Here is a 14,459-nt window from a genome sequence, read left to right as displayed (position 1 = left end):
ATAGTTTGTAGTTGAGTGAGTTTTTGGAAGATTTAGCAAGTCTATATCTGGGTACTCTGATTTTATTGGCCCCGCGGGTATTGTGTTCGTGGACAGCGGATTGCAGAGTTAAATTCGGCAGGTTCTTATGTATTTTCAGTAGTGTGCTCAAAATAAAGAGACATGGAAGGGTCATAATTTTCAGTGCTTTATAAAGTGGTCTGCATGTATCACGATAATTAGCGTTGGAGAGAATTCTTACAGCCTTTTTTTGTAGTATGAATATTTTTGGTGCCGCTGTTGAGTCTCCCCAAAGTAGTAAACCGTAATCAAGATGGGTTTGAAAGAGGGAAAAATAGACGGTTCGTAGGGTGTATGAGTTTGTTACGGGCCTCAGTTGGCGGATTATAAAGAGTGAGCTGGACAATTTTAGGCTTAGTTGACTGACATGGTTTGACCAGGTGAGTTTGTCATCCAGAACAAGGCCAAGCAGTCTGACATTTCTGTCTTCCTGCAGAGATGTATTTGTGGTTACTATTAATTGCTGGAATTTGTTGTTGTTTAGTTTGAGTCTATTCGCGAGAAACCAAGACTCGGCTTTCTCTTCCGCTTCCTTAGCCAATCTGACCAGTGAGTTGTGATTTTTGTGTGAATAAATTAATGTGGTATCGTCTGCGAAAAGAACACTTTCGAGTGGATAAAGGAAAGGGGTCAGATCGTTTATATAGATAATGAACAACAGCGGACCCAATACAGAGCCCTGAGGAACGCCCAGTTTGACATCTCTGAAACCGGATACACAGTTATTGTATAGCACCGCTTGAAATCTGTTAGTTGAGTAGGACTCAATTAAGTCCAAGGCTACCCCTCTTATGACGTAATAATTGAGTTTTTGTAGTAGAATATCGTGGGAGACGCAATCAAGAGCCTTGGACAGGTCGCACAGGGTGATACCCATAAGGCGCCCCTGTTCAAGACCTTGGACCAGGCTCTCCAGAATCCTTGATGCTGCACCTATGGTTGAACGATTGGATCGAAAACCAAATTGAGAGTTGCTAAAGTAATTATTGTCTTCGAAGTACTTGGTCAGTCTTTGCTTTAGTAAGGTTTCAATAATTTTCGAAAATATACAAATTATTGCTATTGGTCGATAGTTTCCAGTGTCCGAACGGTCACCCTTTTTATAGATAGGGATTATTTTTGAATATTTAAAAACGTCAGGAAATTTCCCTGTTTGGAAAATCAAATTAATGATGTGGGCTCTCAGAATATATTCATGAATCTTTTATACAGGGTGTCATCTGACTTGGGCCACCCCCATCTTTGAATTTTTAAATACGGACCTGTATTTTTTTTTGTAGTTTTTGGATCGTAGACGTTCACTTCATACTGAGAAATTAAATTCAATTTTATATTTCGGGATGTTTCGAAATTGTGTGAATTATTCCCTTTTAAATTACGGCCCCGGAAATTGGTTGACTGAGTTGAATAGAAACACAATAGCAACTTTCACGTCTCCCTATGTACCGTAGAGTTTTTCGAGAGTTTTTTTTTTTCGTTTTTAGGTACCTATTCATATTTTTTCCATTGCTCTGAGCGTTTTCTACAATGAACTTCGAATAAGAACATCTTTTATGATTATTTGAAACATATCTACATCAAAAATATACTATATGTGTTTTAATAAGCAGAAAAAGAAATGAAGTGGCATTTTTAAACTCGGTTTTTCATATTATTTATTGCCCTTAATACACTTATTTGCTGCATTGTTGCGAAATCATTCAAAATCCTCAATCTCAAGTCTTCCACATTTTCTATATCTCTGCCAGCGTAAATCCTATTTTTCAATGTCCCCCATAGAAAATAGTACAAAATAGTAAGATCTGGTGATCTTGCAGACCATCTTATTGTCCCATTATTTGTCTCGAAATGGAAGGACTCCAATTCGAACATTTATTGCACAATTAATTTTTTTGTTTATATGAATTACTTACTTCATTTCAATTTTCATTATAATTGTAGTGTTCGTTTCGGATGTTACTATTGCTACCATTTTTTTTTCTGCTCATCAAAACACATATAATATATTTTTGTTGTAGATATGTTTCAGATAATCATAAAAGGTTTTCTTATTCGAAGTTCATTGTAGAAAACGCTCAGAGCAATGGAAAAAATATGAATAGTTACCTAAAAATGAAGAAAAAAAACTCTCGAAAAACTCTACGGTACATAGGGAGACGTGAAAGTTGCTATTGTGTTTTTATTCAACTCAGCTAACCAATTTCCAGGGCCGTAATTTAAAAGGGAATAATTCACACAATTATAATCGAATATTACCGAAAAATCCCGAAATATAAAATTTAATTCAATTTCTCAGCATGAAGCTAACGTCGACGATACAAAAAATACAACAAAAACTACAGGTTCGTATTTAAAAATTCAAAAATGGGGGTGGCCCAAGCCAGATGACACCCTGTATAAAAGATTCATGGACATATTCTGATAGTCCACATCAAGTGCCAATAGCAAAACGTGGATAGATTTTCAATATGTCTGCGAATAAAGAAGATATAGGCAAAAAAATAATTTGGGATTTTTTGGTTTTTCCTGTATATCTCCAGAACCAAACGAGCTATATTCGATTTCTTTACACCATTGAATAGGTCTATTAAATACGCAACTTTGCCACAATTTAACCGACATTCTATCTCTTATCGTTTACAAGATTCCCATATACAGAAACGAATTTGAATAGCCCTCTATATAAACAGAACAAAAAACAAAAACACCATGAATTCTTTGTTTTTCAAGGGTTTTGATCGGTTCAACAAATTATCAAATGCAATTAAAAATAGCCCATCTCTGAACATGTTCAAAAACGAACTGAAGACATATGTTTTCAATGTACAAGTATGATATGTATTATGTGTTTGTTACCTGTAGGTACAACTTTCTTTCTAGAGATATTATCATGCCTATCTTATTGATCAACTTTAGAATGTATTCATCTAATGTTTGTCATATATTTTTTAAAACATTTCAATATGTTACAATTTTGTAACAAAAATACTAGAAATGTATGTAAATTAGGATTTTCCTATTTCAAATAAAGATTATTATTATTATTATTATTACTATACCCTACCTCAAAAGCTGAAAAAAAATCAAACATCGTAAGTGAATAAGGACTTGTTTTATTTTCCTCAAACATGTTTGGGGTTGATTATATTTCGCCATTTGTTGTATTCTGAATTTAGTATTGTAATTTCTCGGGACTATAAATTTTTCGTGTCCGATAATTGCGTTTACTTACATAAATATTTCAAACAAATGTACGTTCCTGTACTTTTAATTTGAATTGCTTCCATATTCATTTCGGATTTATTTTTTTAGGCTGCTCCCGTCAAAAGACAAAATTCAGACTCTGGTAGCAGCAGTAAGAACTCTTTCTCTAAAAGAGCTAGGCAGTCTACTCCGAGGATGGATGAAAATGGTGTTGCGGACGGTATTGGTACAGTTGGATCAGCGATTTTGAATTTTCCTTCAATCACGGACGCTCCCGTAAGTGAATCAAACGTAATTTTTAGGGTATTTTTAATTGGACATTGTTAGTGATTCGTTATTAGAGAAAATGAATTCAGCAGAAGTACAAGTGTAGTATGAGTCCTTTTATTTCTCTCAGCGATGCTTCCATCTCTACAACCCATCCAAGTAGTAGGTATTTGGCATTTTTCTGCAAAATAATTGTTCACAATAGCGATTGCCTCTTCATTCGATGAAAATCTCTATCTTTCGAGCGCAATTTTTAAATGGGGGAAGAAAAAGAAGTCGCCTGGGCTAGATCTGGTTAGTGAGGCGGATGGTCAAGCATTTCAAACCGTTATTCGTGGATTTTCGCCATGGCAATCGCTGAGGTGTGAGATGGTACATTGTCTTGGCGGACAGGATTTTCTTTTTCTGCAAATGTGGCCGTTTTTCCGCAAGTTCTGCCGTCAGCTTGTCAAGTAAGGATGCGTATTATGCTCCTGGAATGATTTTTGAAGATAAATGATTAAAATAACTCTTTGACTATGCCAAAAGACAGTCGCCATCACTTTCTCAGCCAGAAAATCAGTTTTCTTTTTTTTTAGAGCCGGTTCCTGTCCTGTGCAGTCCACTGTTTGGACTGTAGTTTTGTTTCAGGCGTATAATGGTGTATCCAAGTTTCATCTGCAGTAATTGATTGGCGCCAAAACTCAGATTTATTGCGCCTGAACTGCGCCAACAGAGCATTAGAAATGTTCATTCAAACGCGTTTTTTGTCTAACGTGAGCAAACGCGGCACCCAACGCGCGGACGGTATATTCTGTCGTACTTTGTGTGCAATTGCATATTTCACCCTGATATTTAAATTGTAGTGTGCTCTGTCTGTACTCGTACTTGCCATTTTAACATTCAACTTTTTACTTTCTAATTTTGCGTTTTGTCTCTATAATCAAAATTTTTTACATGTCTTATACCACTTGTGGCCTTCAGAATAATAAATTTGATTGATTGATTGATTGTTCTCATGACTGGATGTTGATTTGATATGTGACCACGTTCTTTTGACATATTCGTAACCTCTGATATCTCTCTCACTATAATTCAGCGGTTGTCTAGCACCATTTGGTGAACATTGGCGATGTTTTATTCGGTAGTTGCAGTTTTTAGATGTCCCGAACGTTGAACTTCTCGCAAGCTCTTACAGAGACGTTTAAATTCAGCTGCCCAAAATTTCACTGTGGTAAATGATGATGCAGAGTCCCCATACTCATCTTTGATTTTTATAGGCGTATTTCCTTTCATAAACAGATATTTAATGACAGCTCAATACTCGTAAACATACTTAATAAACATATTAAGTCCAATATAATCAACCAAGCATCATCAACATAGGCATTACCAAACAAGACTTTCTGAATTATGAATGATGGTAAATTTCATAGACAAGCCAAGACAATTTATTTTCCAATGGATGTTACAATACAAGGTACCGTACATTATGGGAATCTCTTCTTCAAGTGAGATTTTCAGAAGACGCAACAAGTGATATAGAAAGAGTTGAAAGACTTGCTCTCTGGGAGACCTTATTATAGCTTAGCAGAATTCTATGATGATAATTTTAATTGAGAAGACTAACTGTAATATCTACGGTATTTTATTGATTTCATTTCATTCAATTTAGTTTAAATTGATTTATTTACATTTTGTTGACCATGTTCTTATATCCTGAACGTTTGTTATTATTTACATGTCTCTTTTCAGTTCATGTTATAACCTACTTTTAGTGATTTTACTTTTGTGATTTCATGTATATGTTATTTATATTTCGCACAAGGCAATGTGCAATTGCAATTGCAATTGCACATTGTTAACAATCATTCTCTTAGACGAAGGTTTCATACAAGCAGTTGCGCAGCGTGGAAACTAATCAAGTCCTAAGCACTTTGTTGTTTTGGTCGGAGCTTTCCTGCACTGATGACAAATTATACCTCAAAACCTATCTCTAGGTGATCTGCTCGACTATTTCAGCAAGGTACTGCTGCTGGATAAATGAGAAACATCTATAAGACTAACTCTGTGGGGTATCTTGCATGTCTGTTGGATATAGTTCAATATCCAGCGGGGTATTAGCCGGAGAAACATTCATCTCTCCCAATTACCTAGATCTACAGAGAGATAATGTTTCTAGTGTTTTCATTGACAACATGTTCCAATTTGATGAAAACATCAGAAAACTCAAGAGTAAGATTGCCTCCAGAGGATATGCAGTCAGAGTGGTTTCTTTTCAAAAACTACACCTGACGCTAAAACGTTTATTCAAGTGATTGAAAAACCTTAAAACAAAAAATTGTGGTTTCTAATGAGCTCTGAATACCATATTGGGGAACCTGCAATGCAAATGGATAGCTCTAAGGTCATTTATGGTTCTTATAGCTTGAGGAAGGTGATCGAACATTTTAAGACCGTTGTAAATAATGGAATCTTTAACTAGCGACGAAGAAGGCAGCAGTAATTTAAAGCTGAATCTTTGCCTGGTTTGATACATTGGCGCGTCCAAGTTGTTGAACAATACCCTATTTTTGAAGACAAGGCAGATTGTCTCGTTACTGTTCAGTTCATAAATTTGACTTCCTTTATTTTCTAGATTTTTTCTAATTCTATCTCTCTCTCTCTATATATGTTTAATACCACGCTGGATATTGACAGTCAGAACCAGTGCAAAGGAAGAAGAAGAAAATCAATTTATGCAATGTTAACAAGTTTTACAGTGTTGCCAAGTACATATCAAATGTTAGCAACCTCACGATCATTGTTTTCACTCGATTTCTTTTTGAACTACCGACAATAAAATTGTAAAATATATAAAACAAGGTACTGTTGTACTTGTTCTATGCAATTATCCTGTTATCAGTGTAAAGCTCCATCGAAAATGAAAACTATGGGTTAAAGAACACTTTTCGGTGTATATTCTTGTCTAGTTAATGTGTTGACTTCTATTCATGAGTTCAATTTTTTTCCAGGAAAGCCCAACAGTGGACCTCAACAACCTGTCTGAATTATTGAAAACAAAAAACATATCTGCTTCAAAGTTGACTTTCGGATTCATTGGGCTTGGCACAATTGGATCTGGCATTGTGAAAAATCTCATCAACTCCGGACATAGAGTGAATTTGTACAGTAGGACTATGAAAAAGGTTAGTGGATTTTGTTTTTTTTTTCTTCAATCCTCCGTGGAAATATTGAAATTTTATTACTGTTGCAAAGAGGTGAGCGAAGTCCAAGTACAAAATTACGAATAATTCATACTTTTGATGGAGCCACTCAAATGATAAACAGCTGATGGGAATAGTTGAATGTGAAACAGGTCAAGTTTATTGTTTTGCAATTTTGGTGTGTTTTGAGTTGTTCAATTGTGAGTTTGCGAAAGAATTTTTTTAAAATTATTATAAACATTAGAAACTGATGAATACATGAAATGAATTGCCTTCATCAATAAAAGCATAAGACGTGGTATAATTTGGGATAGGCTGCACCAGACGATTTTGTGTGTGGTCACTTATTATGAGGTGTAGATTACGTACCCGAAAGAAAAACTTTGTGCTCTCCCTCATTTGTAGATTACCTCCTTTTTTTTGATGAGTATGATAAGTTCTATACGCTTGTGTACGTATGATGCCTTGTATAATATTTGATTGATAAATAAATTCTATTATTATTATTATTTTATGAGTTATAGCAGTCAGAAGTTACGAAACTTTTTAGCCTTATTTTTGCACAATACAAACTATAGAATCAAAAGTATATGTTTACTACACCACCTTCACATCTCATTTCACCTTCTTTGTTCAATGATCTCTCAGTTCAATGATCAACATTTTTTTTCTATAAAAATCTCAACTGATTGACAAAACTAATTTTTTTTCAAAATATATTAAACATACTTCGGGCCTGAACTCGGGCATTTGACATGCCCCAGTTCAGGTGAAAAACACCTTTCCCATTGCCTCTCATGTGGACCTACAACTTTGTAGGTACCTGTGATAAATACCCGATGAAAATCAACAACTAACCCAGCTAATGCCGCGCAGAAAGCTGAAATAAATAAAGCCATTTGGAAGAATCTTTGTAAGTAACTTCCTATGTATATATGAAGCAAAAATCAATTTCATTTGTTGGATATGACCACAGATAGACCAGTTTTGGAGTACTTGCCCCTCATCAGTACAGGGCAGGTCATTTTAGACGGAGTGAACTGTCTGAAAATCCTGAACAAACAATGACCAAGCGTCTTCGTTTCATTCAGGTTGGAGCCCAGCTCCCTTACCCTTTAAGCTGATTTTTATTGAAGGACAAATTGGTTCACCTGAACGAACAAATTTAATTCTAACTAGCCATAAGCTCTTTCTGCAGTTGATTCAGTAGGATGTTTACTGCGCCATCTGCAGACAAAGTTCGGGAACAACTCCACAAACACATACTGCGGGTTGGGAGTCAGAATCATTAACATATTTTCTAGAGGTTGCATATCACGTGTCCAAGTTCAGGTGAAAAACACCTTACCCCTTGTCTATCATGTGAGCGTACAACTTTGCAGGTATGTGTGGCAGATACCCGACGGAAAAACAATGTAAAATAGGTTACCTTGATCAAGTTATTAACTATACCTAACCTAGGGACAGGCATTAGCACACCAAACTACCTAGGTCAACAGGAACACTCGTTACGTAGCTTTAATATCCAGTCATCGGAGATAAATTAGGATGTATAAACCTCTGAAGAAGCTAGCCACTCGCGCTAGCGAAACGTCAGGAAGAAATTCCAAAAATCGGCGGCCTTCAAACTCGAAAAATAGTGACACCGGAATTATTACTAATAAACAGGATGTCCAATGAAACATGGGTTCATTCAACACCAAATATCTGGTACTCAATCAAATGGAACGAGGAAATTTTTCGACCAAATATCCTTGAGGACAGTGTATTTTCATTTCGACTTCATAAATTTACCGAATGGCGCTTTTTCTATACAGGGGGAAACAAAACTCAGGATCACTTTTTCAACTCAGTTTTTTAAATTCGAACACCATGTACATAGGGTCATATTTGATCGGGTAGGAGATGTTGTGTGTTGAATGAACCCATTTTTTGACGTGAATTCAACTATAACTTCTGAACCACCCTGTATAAACGCAAACAACTCTATATTTTTGAGAAGCACTCTACCCAAGAAATTCAACTGAATGAAAATATCTGGAGAAAAAAAACATGAGTTTGGTATGTCACACCTTTATTGGACGCTCTGTATATTAGTAATGCTTATCAATGTAAGGATATACAAATGAACAGCAAATAGTAAAAAATATTAATATTTATTGATTTCTTTAGGACATCCTAATATACATATATTATTTTAAAAATATATAAATAAATGACATAAATAACAAAAAATGATGATAGAAGAAAAAAAATTAATAAAAACCATTTTTCAATGATTACAGAATGGTTTCAACATGAGGATATACATAATAAATATATTACCAAACAGAAAAAAGAAAATCAAGGATGATATTTTATATAGTTCATGAGTTTTTTTTTAATTGGAAAACATTTATTGAATCTTTCAACGAAAGTGGGAGTTTGTTATACTCATTCAAACCTTTATAAAAGAAAGACTCCATCGTACTAGTCAAATTAGTTCGAGGAAGGTGGAATTTTTGGGAGCTACTCGCTCTTGTTAAGTGGTTATGGATTTGAGATTTATATATACAGAATTCTTCAAAATAAGTTGAAAGCAAGTTATGTGTTAGTTCGAAAATGAATATCATTGCTAACTCGTACAGTCTCTGGGAAACAGACAGCCACTGCAATGTACTTAATATGTTTGACATACTAGAATAACTATTCACTTGTAAAATAATCCTCATTCCACGATTCTGTAACTTTTGTGAAGCCGATACCTTATTTTGGTCAAATGAGTATAAAAGACTAGCACAATAATCAAAATGGTGTTGGACTATACAATTATATAATGTAAATATTGAGTACATCGAAAGCTGAGATGACCATAAAGTCAATTGTTGAAATTCCTCAACGGTGTAGTAACTTGTGTCGAAAAGAAATGTAGGCTCTAAAAGAAGACAACTCTTATGGTAAAGAACAGTTCGATGGGGGCAAGATAACTCTTATGTTAAGCATCCTTCTAGCCCTAGTACGGTAGGAATGATCTGTCTGGAGTAAAACCTACTCTTTTTTTTTTTTTTTTTTTCAAAGAAATATACGTTACTCATGTATGTGAATACCAGTAACTATATTTTCAGTTCCTTTAAAGAATTTCCACACCTTTCCCTCCGACCCAGTTGGTTATTTATTCTAATAGTATTTGCAGTATAAAAACCCTCTCTGCAGCGGAACCCATACCCCAGTCCAAAAATCTAAATCGAAGGTGACAAACAATAGTGGCATGATACACATTTATCAATACTCTCTTACTACAATTATTAGACATGACTAATTTTTTGGGAAAGAAAGTTTTTGGATTTCTACTACTTCATCTTGATACAAAAAATATGGGAATCTTCCAAAGAAAGCAATTTCAAAAGAAGTAACTCTATACATGGATGTGTAGATCATGTAACTTTCAGCCACAAACTGAAAGACAGTCCTCCTGAAACAGCTACTTTCATATAAACATCGAATTACACCAAAGAAAAATTCTTTCAAATCAAATACTTTTATATGCACACTGAATTATGCAAAAAACACTGATGAGGCTGATGAGGCCAATAGCCAGAAACACGTGTCCGAGATTTGCCCCCCCTTTTTGGAGTGTTATGTCCATTAATTGTTTATTTTTTGATTTGTATATCATACACACTCGATAAAATCTTCTTTGTATTGTATTGTATTTATTTATTAACCGGTACTGACGATGCCCAATAGGCTGAAACAGCTGTCTACTGGTGGCTCTTAAATTGAAATCAATAAGGGAATGTGTGATACACACACACACACATACATATACACAGATGTATACCACATAAATATAATAATAAATAATTCTTTCCTATACACACATATAGTATTGTATTACAGATAAAAATCATCAATACTGTAGCGGTTCTTTGACAGAAGAAGTTGCTTCAGTCTTGATTTAAAGATGTGTATATTTTTAGAATTTCTGACATTGTCGGGGAGTTTATTAAAAAGTTTGCAACTCAAAACTCCTTTGGAAAAGGAGTGTGCAAGCTTCCATTATGTATACTCCTGCTAGCGTTAATATTTTCAAATTCTGAAAAGTTTCTCTACAAGAATCTCTATAGCCCAACTTAGCATAATAGCATACTTTTGTATACAAAACATACGAGACACGGTAGAGGATGTGCCCCAGTTAAGGATGCCATATTTAAGATGCGAATTGAAGTTTGCGTAATAGACAACCCCCAACAAACTTTTTGAGGCAGAAAGCGGAGATGCATTTGCAGTGTAAAATTCAAGACGAATTCTTTGATCGATATTTTCATACATTGTGAAAATCGTAAAACAAGTTTGAGGTTAATTCACAAATTGACTACTGTAAGCAAACTGAATGGCAGATGGCGCTAAAGCTCCATGTGAATATAGAGGACATTTGTGCCAATCTGGCGACAAAAATAATTTCGGCACTCATTTCACGCGGTCGAATACTATTGAAACAAGCCGTTAAATAAGTATACCCTCACGTCAAAGATAATATTGACACTGACATATACAGGAAAGGCATCAGAAATGTTGAGTAGACTACTAACTGAACACAACATCAACATAGCATACAAGGTGAAAAACACGGTGAATTTTCAGCTTTCTCAAAAAATATTTATTCATCAATTTCTATTTTGCCCTTTCAAAGTTGTTCCCCTCAGACTTGGCCAGCGTTGTTTCCAATCCTTCCAACTTTAAGGTATGTTCTTAAGCTCTTTCAATCGTAGCAACACCCGTTCTTACATGGATCTCTTAATCTTAGGGACATGAGAAAGTCGCTGGGGGTCTAATCTGGTGAATGCGGTGGTTGAAGCATGTTTACGATGTTGTTTTGGACAAAAAATTACGAACCAGCAATGCCGAGTGAGCGGGTGAATTAACGTGATTCAAAAGCCATGAATTGCCTTGTAGATTATTGAATTTACTTTTAAAGGTTAAAAAACGATTATCAACATCGTGGATATCGCTGATCGAATGTACTTAGCTCGCGAAATTTGAACACTCACCTTATTTTTTGAACATACCTCGTATAACAAACAAATCCAACATCGACGAGGACAACAAATCGGGTGTCACGAGTTGAAATGTGACTCGCGCCCAAAAGTTTATATTGGAAAAACATCTAGCAATTTCAAAACCAGAATCTCTGAACACAAATGAGTTTTAATTTGAAGAAAATCAATTCAACCTATGCATGTCATCTTTTGGAAAATAACATTGACATGAACTACGACGTACTACAAATAAAGAGCAAAAAATAATCGTTTCTGGAAATTTCTTGAAATCGATAGACGCCAACAATCAAATTTCCTATAGAAGGACCATCAAGACGTTCATCTTTGACACTGTTGAAATTTTCACGAAATATTTTCCAGAGTTAGTGGAATCATTAGTAACAATAATGTACCTGTTTTCCATTTAGTAATCTCTATCAATTGAGGTCGGTAATTTGTATAAATTGCATTGTAAATTGGTGTAGATTACCAGTCCAACTGAGAAAACTTACTATGTAGTGAAATGCTCATTGAAAATGGAGTCTTATCTTGTGAAAATTTGTAATTATTATCATGAATAATGTTACAAATGTGCTCGACAGTGCAAACACATTAAAACATCGTGATGATATTTTCCAGTACCCTCAGAAATCCTCGTTACCACGCACTTTGTTGACATTACTCGCTTTCAGGTTTCAAACTAAACGCGGCTCTTCAAAAGAATCGCCCATCTTTTGTTAATAAGTAAATTTCTGAGAAACAACTATTTTATTTACTAAGTTCTCTCTCGGTGGTGTCGGTTTTGAATCAGAGTTAATATAGGAAACTGTATACGTTTCATTGAAAAAAATTGGAAGCCCCTCATTTTTTATAAAAACGCTGCGTCTGCACAATCATTACCGTTTCCATCTGAATTAGAAATGTCATGTCGAGGGTAATGACCGTGTGCGAGCATAGAAGACGCGGAAGTCGTTTGAATTTCTTTGTTATGTAGGAGTAAGGTGACGGATTGGTTCATTTTATGATGATATACTATAACAATTTTCAATTAAAGGTGATTCATTAGCAACGTCGCACTAGAAGTGACCAACTGATAATCCTCTTACCGACTCTGCAGAGGCGTACCAAAATAATATTTTTATTTATTAAACACATAGGTAATTACGTAAAAATTGTAATAGTAGGTGGCGCTACCTGGTGTCAATGGTGAAACTGGATTATATTTTCTTAATATGCCCAATACAATACTTGCACAATCCCAGCCACCTTTTTTTCCGTGTCGACACGGATATTCCCGTTAAAAATGAACACTGGGCTACAGCTTCCACTGTACGGAGTGTATTTTTTAAATTTTCGTACACTCTACAGACGATCTGTTTTTCTTCTAACGACATAAACTTCCGCTTTCTTTGTACATTACTTGGACCTGCTACGGCATCCATCTTAATGCTATAAAAATAATAAAATTCAATGATATTATTCAGCTATTAGTCAGTTGTTTACTTACCTCGAAAACTGATTTAAAGTTGATGTTATTTTGAAAAACACTTTATTGTGAGATTTTCACTAGAACAGATTAACAAATCCGCAACACGTGTTTCGCTGTACAGTAGCTTTTTTAAGCGTGTTCACTAACAAACTGAATCCTACATACATTTTGATTTATATATACTTTTTGAAATATTACTATCTACCTAGAAACTAATAATATTCTAGGAACTAATTAATGACAGTTATACCTGAGTTTAACGAACATTTATACCTGTGTTTAAAGACTAGGTCAACTAATTATCTCACAATAAAGTGTGAATGTGATGAAAATCTATGATAATGTATTTTGTAAAAACAAGTATCGGCCAACTCTATCTTATATTTTAAAGTTAATTAATATAACAGTCTACTTAATGAATATAATAAAATATATTTAATAAATACAAAACAAAGACACCTTCACAAGAAACAGAACACACTACGCCTATGCAGATAAGGACGCTTGATAATGAAGAAACCTAATGACTAGTTATGGCATTTTAAGGACGCAAATATAATAGACCTGCGAAGTGTTGATCAGTTTACCGATGTTTCAAAGTATTTAACGAACTGGTTCACTTATTCGCTCGTTCATCCTATCGATATGCAGAAGCTATCTTGTTACGGTTGGCAAATTTTATGGAATCATCTTACTTTTCAATTATTTACAATGGCGATGCATAGACAATAAAAATTACCCCTGTAAGAATTTACTTCTAATATTTAACATTGTTGCCGTTAGCTCTCAGTTCAATTTGTATATCAGTTACCTTCAATTGAAAATTGTCAGACTATAGTAACTGTATATATGACATATTACATGTATACCCGTAGTCACAGTAATTATTTACGAAATACGTATTTTTAAACTTCACGGGCTAAGTACCTACAATAATTGATTGGTGATTTTGTAATTTTTTTGTGTTGGTATACTCGTCTCGGACATATGATCACAATTTCAGCTATTTAGAATGTTTAGTCTGCTATCGAAAAAAAAACAAAAAAATTTGCATCAGATTTTGCGATAAAAATGGAATTTAGTGCTCAGAAACACTTGCAACATTGACAGTGGTCATTGTAGTCAGAAAAATGTTTACAAGCGGTATAAGCCTTTCACAAACAGAAGTGGGAAAAGACGTGAATGACAACGCTCGCCCTGGACGTCCCAGGCACATCAACAACCGATTAAAATATT

At 34.8% G+C, this 14,459-nt stretch overlaps 1 protein-coding gene across 2 annotated transcripts in view; it reads left to right on the top strand.

Annotated features, from left to right (window-relative positions):
- The window catches only part of Ndf (Nucleosome-destabilizing factor), a 50,625-nt gene that overhangs the window by 5,750 nt on the left and 30,416 nt on the right, over positions 1–14,459 (top strand). For both annotated transcript variants that reach the window (XM_074183238.1, XM_023158477.2), the window contains exons 6-7: positions 3,373–3,540; positions 6,525–6,698. In XM_074183238.1, coding sequence (XP_074039339.1) covers positions 3,373–3,540; positions 6,525–6,698 — 342 coding nt within the window. The remainder of the gene's footprint in view (positions 1–3,372; positions 3,541–6,524; positions 6,699–14,459) is intronic.

The sequence above is a fragment of the Leptinotarsa decemlineata genome, unplaced genomic scaffold (genome assembly GCF_025532065.1).
Source record: "Leptinotarsa decemlineata unplaced genomic scaffold, Ldec_3_MD MMD2_tig00026336_RagTag_RagTag, whole genome shotgun sequence".
Classification (NCBI taxonomy): domain Eukaryota; kingdom Metazoa; phylum Arthropoda; class Insecta; order Coleoptera; family Chrysomelidae; genus Leptinotarsa; species Leptinotarsa decemlineata.
This window is presented reverse-complemented; position numbering and strand designations above follow the sequence as displayed.